The 19,104-nt window shown below is 42.4% G+C and overlaps 1 protein-coding gene across 1 annotated transcript; it reads left to right on the plus strand.

Moving 5' to 3' along the window:
* The first annotated feature begins 2,989 nt into the window (after positions 1-2,989).
* Positions 2,990-17,880, plus strand: adra1ba (adrenoceptor alpha 1Ba). Its single transcript, XM_024432611.2, has 2 exons — positions 2,990-3,959; positions 16,612-17,880. The coding sequence occupies exons 1-2, from the start codon at positions 2,990-2,992 to the stop codon at positions 17,151-17,153; spliced, it is 1,512 nt and encodes a 503-aa protein (XP_024288379.1). The 3' UTR covers positions 17,154-17,880.
* The last annotated feature ends 1,224 nt before the right edge of the window (positions 17,881-19,104 follow it).

The following is a 19,104-nucleotide window of genomic DNA, read 5'->3' on the forward strand; positions in this document are numbered from 1 at the left end:
CGCCACACTTCCTGTGTGCCCCCCCCAAGAAATTTTGGGGGCTGACTCTCGGGCTTCCATCCGCTCTGCCGTGCTAGCTCCTCATAATGCCGCATCTCTGCTTTTGCTGCCTCCAGCTCGGCTTTGGGGCGGCAATATTCCCCTGGCTCTGCCCAGGGTCCTTTCCCGTCTAGAATCTCCTCCCAAGTCCATCTCTCCAAATAGTGCAGCCTCTCCCACTGCTGCTGCTGCTGCTCCTGCTGCTGCTGCCTCTGTTGCTTCTCCTGCTGCTGCTTTTGCCGTTGCCTGTTACCACGCCGCTTGGTCCTGTTGTGGTGGGTGATTCTGTAAGGGTTTTCCTGTGGTGAAGGAGAAGTGGACCAAAATGCAGTGTGGTGGTTATTCATGTTCTTTAATAAAGGAACTAGACATGAAATAACTAACAAAACAATAAATGTGCGAAAACCTAAACAGTCCTATCTGGTGCAAACACAGAGACAGGAACAATCACCCACAAACACACAGTGAAACCCAGGCTACCTAAGTATGATTCTCAATCAGAGACAACTAATGACACCCGCCTCTGATTGAGAACCATACTAGGCCGAAACATAGAAATACCCAAAACCTAGAAAAACAAACATAGACTGCCCACCCAACTCACGCCATGACCATACTAAATAAATACAAAACAAAGGAAATAAAGGTCAGAACGTGACAATATATTTTAGATTTTAGATTCTTCAAAGTAGCTACTCTTTGCATTGATGACAGCTTTGCACACTCTTGGCATTCTCTCAACCATCTTCATGAGGTAGTCACCTGGAATGCATTTCAATTAACAGGTGTGCCTTGTTTGCGGAATTTCTTTCTTTCTTACTGCATGTGATCGAATCAGTTGTGTTGTGACAAGGTAGGGGTGGTATACAGAAGCCCTATTTGGTAAAAGACCAAGTCCATATTATGGCAAGAACAGCTCAAATAAGCAAAGAGAAATGACAGTCCATCATTACTTTAAGGCATGAAGGTCAGTCGATCCGGAAAATGTCAAGAACTAAATGTTTCTTTGAGTGCAGTCGCAAAAACCATCAAGCACCCTGATGAAACTGGCTCTCATGAGGACCGCCACAGGAAAAAAAGACACAAAGTTACCTCTGCTACAGTGGATACTTTCATTAGAGTTACCAGCCTCAGAAATTTCAGCCCAAATAAATGCTTAACGGAGTTCAAGTAACAGACACATCTCAACATCAACTGTTCAGAGGAGACTGCATGAATCAGGCCTTCATGGTCAAATTGCTGCAAAGAAACCACTACTAAAGGACGCCAATAAGAAGAAGAGACTTGCTTGAGCCAAAAAACATGAATGGAAATTTGTCCTTTGGTCTGATGAGTCCAAATTTGAGACTTTTGGTTCCAACTGCCATGTCTTTATGAGATGCAGAGTAGGTGAACGGATGATCTCCGCAAGTGTGGTTCCCACCGTGAAGCATGGAGGATGAGGTGTGATAGTGTGGGGGTGCTTTGCTGGTGACACTGTCTGTGATTTATTTAGAATTTAAGGCACACTTAACCAGCATGACTACCACAGCATTCTGCAGCGATATGCCATCCCATCTGGTTTGGGCTTAGTAGGACTATAATTGATTTTTCAACAGGACAATGACCCAACACACCTCCAGGTTGTGTAGGAGCTAGTTGACCAAGAAGTAGAGTGATGGAGCGCTGCATCAGATGACCTCAGCTCTACAATCACCCGACCTCAAACCAATTGAGATGGTATGGAATGAGTTCGACCGCGGAGTGAAGGAAAAGCAGCCAAAAAGTGCTCAGCATATGTGGGAACTCATTCAAGACTGGTGGAAAAGCACTTCAGGTGAAGCTGGTTGAGAGAATGCGAAGAGTGTGCAAAGCTGTCATCAAGGCAAAAGTGTGGCTACTTCGAAGAATCTAAATTTGTTCAACACTTTATTGGTTACTACATGATTCCATATGTGTTATTTCATAGGTTTGATGTATTCACTATTATTCTACAATGTAGAAAATAGTCAAAATAAAGAAAACCCCTTGAATGAGTAGATGTGTCCAATCTTTTGACTGGTACAGTACACATTTCCAACATGTCTCTTTGCTTTCAATAGCATTTGCTAGTGGGTTGAGTTACCTTATGCAATTGAGGATGATTTGCTGGAATATTTGTCCACACTGCCATCCTTTAATGCTGGGCTCCAGAGTGTCTGGTAGGGGATCCACACGACTGTCTGACCCTTCCCTTACGCAATTCATTTCCAAAAGCTTACTACCTAAGAATGTTTACTCGTTGTGCTAATAATAAAAAACACATTGTAAACGTCTAACTTTCATCAGTAGACTGTGCGTAATGGTCCCCTTAAAGATATTGAAAGAGTCGCCTAAATGATTTTTTCACAATAAATTGCCCATGAGTTTGTGTAGATTGCAGTTTACTTAAGATAACGACTATATGTGTAATGAGCAGTACAGGTTAGTGCTTTGATTTGTTGTCCTTTCTATATCAATTCAACAAGTTATTGTTAGCGCGCTGGTTTTTACATGCAGTATATTGCTTATGGGTGTCAAAATGTTTAGGTCGATCCAGAAAGGGGAGGAAAGGTTGTATCTTGTGCGCATGGATGCGGGAGGGGTCCCTCAGTGGTGTCGCTGTGTTTCAGCAGTTTGTATCACCACGGTGGGAGCGCTGCAGTGGGGAGGGAACTGAGTGAGAGGCGACAGTCACGACGACTGTAGTAGCTGGTTAAAGTTATATAATCATGTGTTATGAGACTTAATTTTTCCGGACATCATGGGATTATGGAATCACACCATAAAAGGCAATTGCGTTTTTTCTCGGAGTTTTGCGCTCATTCTTCGTAATTGTTTTAGTTTGATTACCATTGAAAATGAAGTACACAGGTGATGTAACAAAATAAACAAAGTTTGTGTTGATCCATGGATTTACACATACCTGGTATGGAGGAACAGGGTCGTCAACATGAATTTTGATACTGCTGATGAAGTCAACTTCTGGAGTAACCGTTCCTCGGAGCTGTACTCGGGGACACAGGGACCATTATCTGCAAATAATTCCAACTTGACCACAGCAAATGGCACAGACAATAACACAGACACGAATCCGCTGGACCTTACCCGAGCCGTGTCCGTTGGTATAGTTCTGGGCGCGTTCATTCTGTTCGCAATCGTGGGCAACATACTCGTAATACTTTCCGTTGTATGCAACAGACACCTGCGCATCCCAACAAACTATTTCATTATCAACCTCGCCATTGCGGACCTGTTGCTGGGTACAACGGTGCTGCCGGTGTCTGCAACATTGGAGATTCTTGACTACTGGGTATTCGGGAGGATATTCTGTGACATCTGGGCGGCAGTGGACGTGCTATGTTGCACTGCTTCCATTATGAGCTTGTGCGTAATATCCATAGACCGTTACATAGGAGTGCGCTACCCACTGCAGTACCCCTGTATAGTAACGGAGAAAAGAGCCCTTTTGGCCATGCTCGGTGTTTGGGTTCTCGCTACTGTCATTTCCATTGGACCTCTGCTCGGGTGGAAACAACCACCCTCAAATGACGACACCATTTGCCCCATCACCGAAGAGCCCTTTTACGCACTGTTCTCGTCATTGGGTTCATTTTACATACCTCTGGCTGTCATCCTTTGCATGTACTGTCAGGTTTATGTAGTTGCCAAACGGACCACTAAGAACTTAGAGGCGGGGGTCATGAAAGAACACATGGACTCGAATGAGCTCACGCTCAGGATCCACTGCAAAAACGCACAACTACAGGAATACTGCGGCGCAGGCAAGGGCCAGACACGGAGCACGCTAACAGTCAAACTGCTCAAGTTCTCCCGAGAGAAGAAAGCTGCTAAAACGCTCGGTGTCGTGGTGGGCATGTTTATTCTCTGCTGGCTGCCATTCTTCCTCGTGCTGCCCATCGGTAGGTTTGGGGTTTTGTTGAGCAAACTGTTGTCATCATTGCCCCCTAGTTGCATTAGGTTAAATTGAACCACATAACTGATAGACAGGACACTGAATGCATTCATTCTGTTTGTAACAAAGAAACCTTGAAAATGAGTGTGGTCACCAGGCACGAGCACATACAGGGCTCTCCCTGGCAGAGCACATGACTCGTTGCCCTTCCGGTCTCCAAAGTGCCCTTTTGGGTGGTGGTATTATTTTCCCCAAAAATATATATTTTTGTATATTTCTTTTGTCATTGTTGTTCGGATCCCACTTCCCGCAAGTCATCAAGTTCGCCAACCCCACCCCCCACCCAGTCAGTTGGTTGCGCATGTTGATCGTTTGTCCTTCCGCGTCACTTTACACACAGACAATGTCAGCTAAACATAGAATGAAGATGTTTATATGTCTCTCTGTGACGGCCGAAAACTTCATAGTTGAATATTAATAGCCTAAAAAGTTCGCAATGTTATAAACAAGCGAATCAATGCCACATTTTTTCATGTTTAAAACAAGCCAACTGAATGCTACATATAAGCTAAATATTGACATCACTTTCATGTAGGCCCATGTGCAATCGATAGACCTACATCCGAGCCGCTACAATGTTCTTATCTATTAAGCCTATAGGCTACTATTATCTAAAATCTTACGCATTTCACTGTAGCCTAACCAATAACCTAAAGGTCAACATATTAGGTATATGTCAACGTTGCTTAACTTGCCACTTCATGTTTAATTATTTTAATTGTTTATTTATTTCATTGTAGAATAGCTGTACCCTAAGCCTACTTTAAGCTCAATTCCTGCCTGCCCTTAGGCTACAATGATTTGTTGAGCAAAATTTGCGAAAACCATTGTCATATCCTATTTTTAGGTCACATTGATAGTTTCTATAGCAAACGAGGGAATGAGCGACTTTTACAGTTTACACAAACTGAAGAAATTCAGAATTTACATGAACCAACATTGCATACAAAATAGCACGAGAACACTTAGAATGCATAACACATGGCAAACATATAAAACAAACACTTAAATACATAATAGGCTACAAAACATGTTTTCTCATAATTGGAAAACTGTACTGTGTAAAAAAATAATAATAAAAAAGATTACTTCGAATAGCCATAAAACATTTAAAAGCTACAGCGAGTTCTTTGGTCTATAAACTGGAGTCATTTTCAGCACGGGACAGCTCCTGTAAAGGCTGTTCAGTTTCAGATTGTAACAAGTGTTTTGGGAAAAGGGCGTGACATCTTATTTTTAGGATGCATCGTTAAAACACTCGTAAACCTAAATTCCATCACTATCGGGATTCAGGAAACCCGGCCCGGGCCTTTATCCCAGTCTGCCCTGTACGGGGGTTGCGCACGCCCGGTATCCAAACATTGAGAGATGCGGTCACTGTCGGAGTGTGTGCAGCTAGCTACCTAGTATAAATATCAGCGGTACTGCCACAACGGCGTTATATTTGATTAATACTTGATAACACCATATTTAGCCTACATAATTCCGTCTGGTTGGCTGATATGCGCAGCAGAGAGCGACAAAAAGACAGAGGTAGGCGAAATCACAATCAGTAAAATAAATTAAACTAGCTGGCAGATCAACATCAAAGATCAGCTGATAGCCGACTCCCTTTTACCGATGTCAACCAAGTAACTTGGTTACTTACAATTTGTGATGATGAGAAAATAAAAATACAATCTTTACAGGCATTTTGGTATGTAATGAATTTCGAGTTATGATTTATGAAAGTAAAACAAAAAATCAAGCAGGGTGCCTTTTTTAAAATTTTGAGCACCTGTCCCTGAAAGGTCTGTGCATGGCGCTGTGTGTGTGACATAAGAGGACAGCATATATCTACAGGATATTCTCTGCTTATCGTTCTCACACAAGCACACAGGCATTTATTTACACACACACACAGTCTCTCTCTCTCTCTGACACACACACAGATACTATTTTTTCCAAATACAGTATACCAATAATATAGAGTTTTCATAAGTCTGATGGTAGTCATGTCAAAAATAAAATAATTTGGTTAGGCAGAAAAGGGGTTAATCAGACGCAGCAGGTCTACACCCATGCCAAAACGTGAAAGTGGGGTATGACAGTAAAATACAACTTCCATTTATTATCGAAAGGTTAACTTGTCAAAAATGTAAAGATAGAAAAAGACCTGAGGCACCAGAAAATGGAGGTAGCTAGTTAGGGGTAGCTTGGTTGTAGCATAAGGGTGCAATGGTGCACGAATCTGGTGTACTAATAAATCATTTATTGTGGGTGCTAATGGGGGTGGTTGGCCTCTTCTTGTGTGTGTTTTAGCGCCGGCAAGCCTCTATCTTGAGTTTCCCATGTTCCCAGCACCTCTTAAATCAAGTGAGCAACACATTACACATCAAAGTGGATTCCTCCTACATCTGTTGTTGACATGGAACAGTTCAGAGAGATGAAACAGACTTTTATACATGAGTCCTTTCCATCCCCTGCCCTCTATATTCGTCTATATTTACTGAATTATGCCCACCCTGAAACACCATGTCCATTTAGAAATGTATACCGTAGCATGCTCATGCTCTTTGAAAGTCTCATTTCCAAATCGCAGGCCCAAAGTCTTCATTCTCTCCATCTGGACTTCACACAGTTAACTGGACATTTTTCATTTCAATTTTGTAAAGCAAAAACTCAGTCGGCCTATACCACAGGGAGAGTCTATAAATACAGGAGATACTATATTTTCAATGATTGATTACTGGTATACTAATTATTCTGTGCTTAGACACACTGGTTTAAGTAAATCACAGAAATACATCCTGAATGTAGGGTGATATCAGTCAGTCATGACCTTGCGTGAGATAAGAGAAATGTACATCTTTGTGGTGATAATCAGGTTATTTTGGCTTTGCTCAAATGACCCAGTTACAATGTCAAATTGTGGCTCCCTATTGGTTCCTGGGGCCTTCTCAGGGTGTGATGTAGACTGGCTGTGTGGATGGCAGAGATGGAGACAATAATATACGCACTGAGCAGAGCGGCGACCTAGCCTGGCCACACCATGGACGTGGAAGCATTGTGTAGAGTAGAGGGATGACATCTAGTACAGATCACACAGAGTACTTGATGGTGAACAATCTGACAGTACTTTGGGTATTAGCCTAGTTAGCCAAGTTCACAAATCATGTTTTTATTGTCAATTGCACAACTACAGTGAAATGCCTTGCTTGCTCATTGCAGTAATCAATATCAGTAGTACAATTTAAAAAAATGTTTTTAAGTCAAGTAGAACAAAAACACACAAGAAATAGAAATAAGAACATAAGTAAATAAGATAAGTAAGCTATATATATAGGGTCAGTGCCAGAGTCAGTGCCAATACCATATTTACAATGTGCAGGGATACTGGAGTGGTAGAGTTAGATATGTATAGGGCTAAGGCATCAGGATATATGATAAACTGAGTAGCAGCAGCGTATATGATGGTTGTATGTGAGTGTGTGTGTGTGTGTGTGTGTGTGTGTGTGTGTGTGTGTGTGTGTGTGTGTGTGTGTGTGTGTGTGTGTGTGTGTGTGTGTGTGTGTGTGTGTGTGTGTGTGTGTGTGTGTGTGTGTGTGTGTGTGTGTGTGTGTGTGTGTGTAGAGTCAATATGAATGTGTGTGCGTGTTATGTATGAGCAAATTAAGTGTGAGTTTTGGAGTGTCAGTGTGAGTGAGTGTGAGTGAGTGAGTGTGTAGAGTGTGCATAGAGTAACTGCTGCAGACGTCGGTGTCGTTGGACCCTCATCCAGACACTCAGGGACTTCTGTTAAAGATAATAAAAATGTTGTTGGTTTGAAGGATTGTAGCTTTCCTGACATTGGTTGTAATTTCCTCCTTCTATGGTTTTTGGAATATGATGTCTGATATATTTGTTATGAGTCCAGGAAGCAACAATAAGCCCTGAATAGCCCTGTCTTTGCTATCTCTACCAGTATATCAGTGATATTATCTAAATTATATTAAAACTATATAATCTGTTACATCACCTGTTATTATTTACTTAAGGTAAAGAGATTGGGAGTGGTTATTATCTCAGTTATGCAATAAAGCCCTAGATTTAAACAGTACTAATTGGAATATAGATGGTGTTTTCATTGGAAATGAATGGTAGTCCTTAAAAGCACTCCCTTAGACAAATTGGATAAAAATAGCTGGGTGAAGAATTCTTGGTGTTCATATTTGACAGACTTGTTGCTATTGCAACTGCCAGGATTTTAAAGTATCTTTGTGAGAGCTTTTGCAGATTGTGTGTGACAATAGTTCCACTTTTCAATGCCAGAATACATTCACAAATTTTCGAACTCTCTGCCTTGACCCGCCAAAGGCATGTTTTGTTTTTGTCACCCAACATGATGTAGTAACCACAAACTATAGTGCTCTGTGACCTATTGTGCCTGTATTTTATGGCTTGTCCTCAGGCGGAGCTGGTGAAGAATAGAAGGATAGATTTTATGGGACAAACAGGAAACAGCATTTTTTCAATTGACCACTGATGGTGTTGATCAGTATAGCTGTTGAGGGCTTATGCTTTTTTCATCTCAGAACTCACTAGATGAACCAAAATATTACCTGCTAAAGATACTGACCCTCCAATGATTGTTGCTTTCCAAGTTACGTAACCAATATTTACTATTTTACCACGGTTACAGTTAAATGCATATGCATGATATTGCATTCCCACCATATTTAATAGATGTTTCCCATAATGTTTCAGATTAGTTAACTTATCAACCCAAATTCTCCAGTGAGCTGGACCTTGAGTGTGATATGATGGTGATAGGTTCCTGATGCTTTTAGAGGGCAGGGGGCAGGATTGCAGTGGGAATGCCAAGGCACTCATACAGTAGGTCCCACTTACTATCATGCATCTTAAGCCCTCTTTAAAAATGGCTTTTGACATGATATTTTATTCCATGCTTTTGTCCATTAATGTGTGTAAGGAGCTGTCCAAGGGCATTAAGTTCCCAGGTAGATCTCAGGGTCTTTCTCCGGCACTATATGGCGCCGGAGAAGATGGCTGCCGTTTTATGGGCTGTTTACCAACCATGCTATTTGGTTAGATTTTTTCACACTGTTGGTAACTTATTTTGTACATAATGTTGCTGCTACTGTCTCTTATGTCCGGAAAGAGCTTCTAGAAATCAGAACAGCAATTACTCGCCTTGAACTGGACGAATAATTTCTCTTTAATGAGTCGGACGAGAGGGATTTACTCCAGACACCAAAACAAGGCCCTCATCCCGTCATTCGCAGAAGAAAGAGACGGAAAAGATCATGCGGAAGGATATCGGGGTGCCTTGTGAGGATCAGCCGACGATTGGATAATGTGCCCTTGCCATCAGTACTTTTGGCCAGCGTACAATTGCTGGATAATAACTTGGACGAACTAAAAGCACTTATATCCTACCAACGGGACATTAAAAACTGTAATATCTTATGTTTCACCTAGTCGTAGTTAACGACGACATGAATAGCATACAGCTGGCGGGTTATACATTGTATCAGCAGGATAGACAGCAGTCTCTGGTAAGACAAGGGGAGGCAGACTATGTCTATTTGTAAATAACAGTTGGAGCACGATATCTAAGGAAGTCTCTAGGTTTTGCTTGCCTGAGGTAGAGTATCTCATGATAAGCTGTAGACCACACTATATACCTAGAGAGTTTTTATCTGTATTTTTCGTAGCTGTCTGCATACCACCACAGACCGATGCTGGCACTAAGATTGCACTCAATGAACTGTATACCGCCAAAAGCAAACAGGAAACGCTTATCCAGAGGCGGTACTCTTAGTGGCCGGGGACTTTAATGTAGGGAAACTTAAATCCATTTTACCAAATTTCTACCAGCATGTTAAATGTGCATCCAGAGGGGGAAAAAACTCTGGACCACCTTTACTCCACACACAAAGACACGTACAAAGCTCTCCCTCGCCCTCCATTTGACATATCTGACCATAATTATATCCTCCTGATTCCTGCTACAAGCACAAATTAAAGCAGGAAGCACCAGTGACTCGGTCAATAAAACAGTGGTCAGATGAAGCAGATGCTAAGCTACAGAACTGTTTTGCTAGCACAGACTGGAATATGGTTCTTCTGATGGCATTGAGGAGTACACCACATCAGTCACTGGCTTCATCAATAAATGCATCGATGACGTTGCCCCCTCAGTGACTGTATGAACATACCCCACCCAGAAGCTATGGATTACAGGCAACATCCGCACTGAGCTAAAGGGTAGAGCTGCCGTTTTCAAGGAGCGGGACTCTAACCCGGAAGCTTATAAGAAATCCCGCTATGCCCTCCAATGAACCATCAAACAGGTAAATCAAATCGTACTACACAGGCTCCGACGCTCATCGGATGTGGCAGGGCTTGCAAACTATTACAGACTACAAAGGGAAGCACAGCCGAGAGCTGCCCAGTGACACAAGCCTACCAGATTAGCTACATTACTTATGTGATCGCTTCGAGGATAATAACACTGAAACATGCATGAGAGCATCAGCTGTTCTGGACGACTGTGTGATCACGCTCTCCACAGCCGATGTGAGCAAGACCTGTTGTAACTACCCATCCCGTGTCCGGGATCGTTGTCATCATCTGACACTAATTAGCATAACGCAACGGACATAAATATTACTAGAAAATATTCCTATTCATGAAATCACAAGTGAAATATATTGAAACACAGCTTAGCCTTTTGTTAATCACCCTGTTGTCTCATATTTTGAAAATATGCTTTACAGCCAAAGCAAGACAAGCATTTGTGCAAGTTTATCGATAGCCTAGCATAGCATTATGTCCAGCTAGCAGTAGGCAACTTGGTCACGAAAATCAGAAAAGCAATCAAATTAAATCACCTTTGATGAGCTTCGGATGTTTTCACTCACAAGACTCCCAGTTAGATAGCAAATGTTCCTTTTTTCCAAAAAGATTATTTATGGAGGTGAAATAGCTCCGTTTGTTCTTCACGTTTGGCTGAGAAATCGACCAAAAATGGACAGAAACATGGCAAACGTGTTTTTCAAATATCTATTCGATAATATATCAACTGGGACAGTTGGCTTTTCAGTAGGACCGAGAGGAAAAATGGCTACCTCTGTATTTTACGCAAGAATCACTCTGAGAGTCATCAGGTGACCACTTATGCAATATAGTCACCTACGCTCATTCGTCAACATAAATGCGTGAAACTACTTGAAAATGCTGTAGACACCTTGGGGAATACGTAGAAAAAGGAATCTGGTTGATAGCCCATTCACTGCTCAATAGGTACGCATCGGAACGCAGAGCTTTCAAAACATGAGTCACTTCCGGATTGGCTTTTTCTCAGGCTTTCGCCTGCAATATCAGTTTTGTTATACTCACAGATAATATTTTTACAGCTTTGGAAACTTTAGAGTGTTTTCTATCCTAAGCTGTCATTTATATGCATATTCTAGCATCTTGTCCTGACAAAATAGCCTGTTTACTCTGGGAAAGTAATTTTTCCAAAAATGAAAATACTGCAAAAATGAAAATACCACTCCCTGTCTGAGTCTGTAATACCAACATGTTTCAAGCAGACCACCATAGTCCCTGTGGCCAAGAACACTAAGGTAACCTGCCAAAATGTCTCCCAACCCATAGCACTCACATCTTTAGCCATGGAGTGCTTTGAAAGGCTGGTCATGGCTCACATCAACACCATTATCCCAGAAAACCTAGACCCACTCCAATTTGCATACTGCCCCAACAGATCCACAGATGATGCAATCTCTATTGCACTCCACCCTGCCCCTTCACACCTGGACAAAAGGAACACCTTTGTGAGAATGCTGTTCATTGACTACAGCTCAGCGTTCAACACCTTAGTTTCCTCAAAGCTCACCACTAAGCTAAGGACCCTGGGACTTACACACCTCCCTCTGCAACTGGATCCTGGATGCAACTGGATCCTGGACTTCCTGACGGGCCGCCCCCAGGTGGTAAGGGTAGGTAACAACACATCCGCCATGCTGATCCTCAACACTGGGGCCCCTCAGGGGTGCGTGCTCAGTCACCTCCTGTACTCCCTGTTCATTCATGACTGCACGGCAAGGCACGACTCCAAAACCATCATTAAGTTTGCCGATGACACAACAGTGGTAGGCCTGATCACCAACAATGACAAGACAGCATATAGGGAGGAGGTCAGAGACCTGGCCGTGTGGTGCCAGGACAACAACCTCTCCCTCAATGACATCAAGACTAAGGAGATGATTGTGGACTACAGGAAAAGGAAGACTGAGCCCACCCCCATTCTCATCGACAGAGCTATAGTGGAGCAGGCTGAGAGCTTCAAGTTCCTTGGTGTCCACATAAGCAACAAACTAACATGGTCCAAGCACACCAAGACAGTCGATAAGAGGGCACGACAAATCCTATTCCCCCTCAGGAGACAGAAAAGATTTGGCATGGGTCCTCAAATCCTCAAAAGGTTCTACAGCTGCACCATCGAGAGCATCACTGCCTGGTATGGCAACTGCTTGGCCTCCGCCTGCAAGGCACCACAGAGGGTAGTGCGTATGGCCCAGTACATCACTGGGCCCAAGCTTCCTGCCATCCAGGACCTCTATACCAGGCAGTGTCAGAGGAAGGCCCTAAAAATGGTCAACGACTCCAGACACCCTAGTCATAGACTGTTCTCTCTGCTACCACACGGAAAGCGGTACCGGAGCACCAAGTCTAGGTCCAAGTGTCACGTTCTGACCTTAGTTCTTTTGTTATGTCTTTGTTTTAGGTTGGTCAGGGCGTGAGTTGGGTGGGCAGTCTATGTTCTTTTTTCTATGATTTGGTATTTCTGTGTTTGGCCTGGTATGGTTCTCAATCAGAGGCAGCTGTCAATCGTTGTCCCTGATTGAGAACCATACTTAGGCAGCCTGTTTTCACCCTTGAGTTGTGGGTGATTATTTTCCGTGTTTGTGTTTGAGCCACACGGGACTGTTTTGTTTGTTTCACGTTGTTGTTTTGTATTTTGTCATGTTCAGTTTTTCTTATTAAATTATGGACACTTACCACGCTGCAAATTGGTCTGATCTATCTTACTCCTCATCAGAGGAAGATGACAAACATTACACCAAGTGGTTTCTAAACAGCTTTTACCCCCAAGCCATCAGACTACTTAACATCTAATCAAATGGCGACCTAGACTCTTTACATTGCCCCACTGCACCACCTATTCACTCTTTTACGCTGCTGCTACTCTCTCTAATTATCTATGTATAAGTCACTTATATATTTCTACCTACATATTACCTCAATTACCTCGAGTAACCAGTGACTCTGTACCGGTACCCCTGTACATTTTTTATTTAACCTTTACTTAACTAGGCAAGTCAGCTAAGAACAACTTCTTATTTACAATGACAACCTAGGAACAGTGGGTTAACTGCCTTGTTAATGGGCAGAACAACAAATGTTTACCTTGTCAGCTCGGGGATTCAATCTAGCAACCTTTCGGTTACTGGCCCTAGGCTACCTGCCGCTATGGCTGTTTATTGTTTATTGCTGCTCTAAATTATTGTTATTATTATTTATTTATTTTTTAAAATGTTTTTTTTTCTTAAAACTGCATTGTTGGTTAAGGGCTTGTATGTAAGCATTTCACTGTAAGGTCTACACCTGTTGTATTCGGCGCATGTGACAAATACTATTTGATTGGATTTGATTTGATTCCTTGACCACACTATCATAATCAGGTATGTGTTAGCAAACATGCCCAAACCAGAAAATGGATAAATCCTTCCTATAAAAATTAACTGCTCATTTTGGCTGAATCTGTAGTCAATGTTTCTGTCCTAAAATGGAAATACCAGTTATGTAGCTAAAATGCGTAGCACAAATAGTAATTTGACAGCATCAGTGATAAAAGTAAAAATATTCCCAGTCTGTCTGGACCTCTGAGAAATTAATGTGCCGACATGACTGTTGTTTTCTCATTCCATGTTACTCAATCAATGCCCGGGCATACAGTTCCTCTAAGAACCTCCACATTTGTAGAAGAGGGCATGGACTGAGAGATTCCATTTGAGATGATTTCTATGTATGGCGATTGATTGTGAAACCATGATAGATTGAGGAGTTTGCTGCATTATCCTGAGTTCTCCTCCCCCTCCCTCTAGTATGCTGTTTTTTAGCAGCACTCAGGACATAGCCAGGAGATGTGTTGAAAGCCAGCAGCCTCACAGGGCTCTGCATACTGGAAGCCTACTGTACATTTGATTGTCCCCCCATTCATAGTCAAATGTATTGCATCAGTCTTTGCTTTGTTGTTTACTACCTCTTCTCTCTAGAGCAACATTGACTACCTTTCTGTGGTTGGCTCATTAGTTTGTCAGAATTCAGCAGCCGTCAAGCCGGACTCAGACATTTTGTAGATAAGACGGGCAGCCGGTGTTGTCCGGATGTGTGAAGGACTTGGCGAGTAGATGAAATGGTCAACTGGTATGTGTAAATAAAGCCCTAGGAGATGGACTGTGCAAGTGGAATTGAGAGAGAAGTTGGACAGAGTGCACTGTGATTTGTTAGCCTGGATTCCACAGTTGCACGGCGCGAAGAAGCATCCTAAATCTTTGCATGTAAGCACTATCAGAGTAAAGTGGGTTCCTGGCTTCTGGTGACTACGGAGGTTGGGGGATGAAGGCGTTACAGTTAGTGGAATAGCGTTGTGGAAGCTCCGGCTATGAAGGCACTTTGCCCTGGACAATAAACCCAGCCAGTAGCACATGATTAAAGTGTAAACACAGTCTCTCCTAGGGACAGGCTGGGAAATGACAAATGTGTCCTTGAATGAGATGGTTCTATGAGCCATGGCTCTTTTCTGAGGAAACACTGTAATAACTCTGGTTAATCCTCTCTCCATCCCAAAGCCGAAAGAGAGAAATAGGATAGAATGCAACATCTTTCTCTTCAGGTTTTCATCCAATAACGTGACAGCCAAGGCTTCTGTGGCAGGACATACCAAAGTGCATGATTACACAATGCTGAGTCCAAAAAGGCCAAAAAAGGGGATGCGATGTGCATCGGGGGATGAGTGCGAGGGTTTGTTAAAGAATGGACTCCCAGCAGTGAAAGCCTCTGGGATTAGTGTGCCTGTAAAATGGGGAAGAATTTGGAATGATGGCGGATGTCTGTGAACTTTGTTTATGAGCTGGAGACAGCAAAGATGAAACTTGAAAAAGTGCACAGTAGTGTCGTCACAGTAGTGTTATAGCTTACTGTAATGATTTCTATATTTAATTAGGGTGCTTGTAAATCCTGCCTATAAATTTTTTTTACTACTTTTCTTCAATAGTATTGGAAGCTCAGTAGCTTATTCAGAATCAGTGGAAGCACATGCAAGGTTGGTAGGGTTGACCTCAGTGATGATTAAAGGCCCAGTGCATTCAAAGTGCAGTTTTTCCTGTGTTTTGTATCATATTGTACAACAGCTGATGAAACTAACACTGAAAAAGTGTGAAAACATTTGATCAGTGTTATTTCCTGATAATTGCTGGTTGAAAACACAATCTACACAGGACCTTCTAATCAGCAGGTTTGCATGGGTGGGAATTTTTGTCTTCCATGCGGTAATTGGTTAATAGACCAATAACAAAGAGTTTTCAGTTTCCCTCCCTCAGACCATTCCCAGACAGTCCTAGCTAAATTCTTGCAAGATAAATAGTTTTTTGCTAAAAAGCTATTTTTGCCCATTTTAATTCAAATCTATTACAGTAAGGTACTTAATTGTGACCCATAAATTATTTGATATTGATATAAAACCAGCTGAATTGGGCCTTTAAGGAGAGTATAGTACTGTACACTAATGACGTGTGCTGTCAGTGAGTCATGCTATCTTTCTCTAAAACATTCCAAAACAGGAAACAGTCAAAACAGTAGAATCAGCACCAAAATGGTAATACTTGGAATCACTGTGCAAACATTGTAATAATTGGAGAACCACCAATCTCTATATCTCTATAGTGTATGATACTCCCGTGTCACTATACACCTGAGGCACGGGAGTTCATACACTATAGATTATGGCCTCTATAGTTGAATGAATGTATGATTAAAAATAAATACTTTTGCCAGTTGTACAATTGATAATAGTGTTTGATGCTTCAACAAAACCAGTTGAGTGAAGCCCCGCTTGTACTCTTTAAAAGTTCTCATCAGCTTGGTCACTGATCGTTGATCTGAAAAGTCTGGGAAGGGGAAAGTTGAGCGATTGAAACCCCACCAAGCCTATATTTCACCTTTCCCATCTTTCCAGATCCTTGGTCTCGAGCGAGAGGAGGATGCCCGTGATAAAGTAGCTGCTGGTACATTGACTGTCTGTGAGGTTCTTTTGATGAATGCTGCCATCTATTGATAACCAAACATAATGCATTGAAGAGATGGTTCAGCGTTTACATAGTTTTCTCAGATACAGTATATCTACCACCACAGTGCATACCACATCTTATATTTAAAATGTCAAGTTAAGTTAAAATATATAACAGATGTAAGATATAATATATAATGACATTGTTTTTGGACATCTCTGTCCATTTATGACACGTTTTCTCCATGTAATGTCCCAGGTTCATTCAACGCCAACCTGCGTCCCCCGGAGACGTTCTTTAAGGTGATCTTCTGGCTAGGCTACTTCAACAGCTGCCTGAATCCCATCATCTACCCCTGCTACAGCCGAGAGTTCAAACAGGCCTTCATCCGCATCCTCAAGTGCCGCTGCCATCAGAAGAAAAAGCAGAAGGGCTGGAGGGCCTACTACAACTACCGTTCCTCTCACCTGGGCTCCACCAACAACTCCTACCTGAACGGGAGTCAGCAGACCCTGTCCTCTGTCAACCCCAGCCCTCGCTGTGTGAGCAAAGGATCCGGCTCTCGCCTGGAGTCTGGGTGGGGCCATGGCTCCCTGTCCCCCTGCCTGTCTCTGCCTGGGAGCCCCTTCACCAGCCAGATGAGGGCCCTTCCTGGGGCTGTCCGCCAGAGCACCAGCAGAACTATCAGAGTCAACCTGGCCTCCCCCCTGGCCAGGGAGCCAGTGCATGCCAATGGACAGAGTGGGAATGGAAAGGTGGAGCATGGGGCAATCCGGGGAACACCTGAGACAATAATGTAATGGCGGGTTGGAGCATCAGTCATAAGCCTGGACAATGCCGTTTGATAGTCTGTACATATGCAACGGTAGCCTTTACATCTAGGTGCATGTGGGTATTTTATACTGGATGCTGAAATATGGACAAAGGCCTAACTACTGTAGCAGTCTGGATTTAAAATTTACGCATCACACCAGAGGGTCAATGGTCAATGTGTCCGTATTTATTACTAAAAGTCTGATTGCTTGTAGTTCCATGTCCTCCAAATGTCCTTTTAAATAATTATTTGTATTATTAAAGGATACTTTTAGACAGAACACTGAAGGCCTCTGCTACTGCACAAAACCTTTTCAGAATAACATCTGCAGCTCTGGCACATACAACTTTTTATTTTAATCGTTTTGGTACTATTTTCACAATTATGGTGTGATTTTTCAAAACTCTTAGTACAAAACTCAAAATGGGTAGCACTTGTAATGCAACCTGTCTTAATTCAAACCCTTTCATTGTCCATTTATTTCATTTGTAGACATCTTTTACCACATAACCGTTGATCCACAATATAGGTTAACTCTGACATATAGTGAGTACATTGATTTAATCATCAAAACACAACATAATAATATCTTCTCAATGTAGTTATTTTAAATAGCAGTTAATCCACTAGCAAAACATCTTAGACACTTGTTTCTATCATGTTTCAGGTAAGACCCAAATGCAGACTGTGTTGTTGTAACAATGTTTAGCACAGCAACAGGGGCAGGCAAACGACAGGTCAGGTCAGATAGGGGTCTATAATCCAGAGTAGTGGGGCAACGGTACGGGATGGCAGGCAGGCTCAGGGTCAGGTCAGGCAGTGGTCAGGCAGGCGGGCTCAGAGTCAGTACAGGCAAGGGTCAAAACCAGGAGGGCGAGAAAAAGAGAGACTGGGAAAAAGCAGGAGCTGAGACAAAACGCTGGTTGACTTGACAAGCAAAACGAACTGGCACAGACAAACAGAGAACACAGGAATAAGTACCAGGGGGACAATGGGGAAGATGGGCGACACCTGGAGGGGGGTGGAGACAAGCACAAGGACTGGTGAAACAGATCAGGGCATGACAGTTTAAAATGGCATTTTTTATGTAATATGCTACAGTACTGTAAATTACAGTACATTATACCTTTTTCACATCAGGCAATACACCTGCACTACCCATTACAATTGACTGAACATTACATTTCCATAATGTCCATTATCCCATGTGTGATGAAAGGTGTGACTATTGAAGACATCTGTTTAACAGGCACTAGTTTGCAGTAAATATCTTCATTGTTCATGCACCTGGGGAAAAAGCTTTTGGCATGGCGAATCTAAGCCTGACATTGGTCTGAATTGATGTAATCATATGCCTCATCCATGGCCTGAAGGAGGGTGTTACATTCATGGAGATGACATTCATGCATCTTCCAAATGTATTGTAATCGTGTATTGTATTGGTTCTGCACATGGCTCAGTGCATAAGAGCATGGCACTAGGAAAAGGGGATACCTAGTCAGTTGCTCAACTGAATCCAGTCAACTGAAATATGTCTTACACATTTAACCCAACCCCTCTGAATCAGAGAGGTGTAGGGGGCTGCCTTAATCAACATAAATAACAACTACTTGCCTAACTGCCAAAAGAGTACTGTGGAGTAAAATCATGAAAATAGTACATTCGAGAGTATATATATACAGTTCAAGTCAGAAGTTTACATACACCTTAGCCAAATAGATTTAAACTCAGTTTTTCACAATTCCTGGCATGTAATCCCAGTAAAAATCCCCCGTTTTAGGTCAGTTAGGATCACCACTTTATTTTAAGAATGTGAAATATCAGAATAATAGTAGAGAGAATGATTTACTTCAGCTTGTATTTCTTTCATCACAAAATTTTGGCCCATTCCTCCTGACACAGCTGGTGCAACTGAGTTAGGTTTGTAGGCCTCCTTG

Source organism: Oncorhynchus tshawytscha, linkage group LG09 (assembly GCF_018296145.1).
Source record: "Oncorhynchus tshawytscha isolate Ot180627B linkage group LG09, Otsh_v2.0, whole genome shotgun sequence".
Taxonomy (NCBI): Eukaryota; Metazoa; Chordata; class Actinopteri; order Salmoniformes; family Salmonidae; genus Oncorhynchus; species Oncorhynchus tshawytscha.

Bases quoted from the DNA above. Each gene is read 5' to 3' on its own strand.
- adra1ba (XM_024432611.2), top strand. From the start codon at position 2,990: ATGAATTTTGATACTGCTGATGAAGTCAACTTCTGGAGTAACCGTTCC. The intron at 3,960-16,611 runs GTAGGTTTGGGG...GTAATGTCCCAG, and splicing joins CTTCCTCGTGCTGCCCATCG to GTTCATTCAACGCCAACCTG.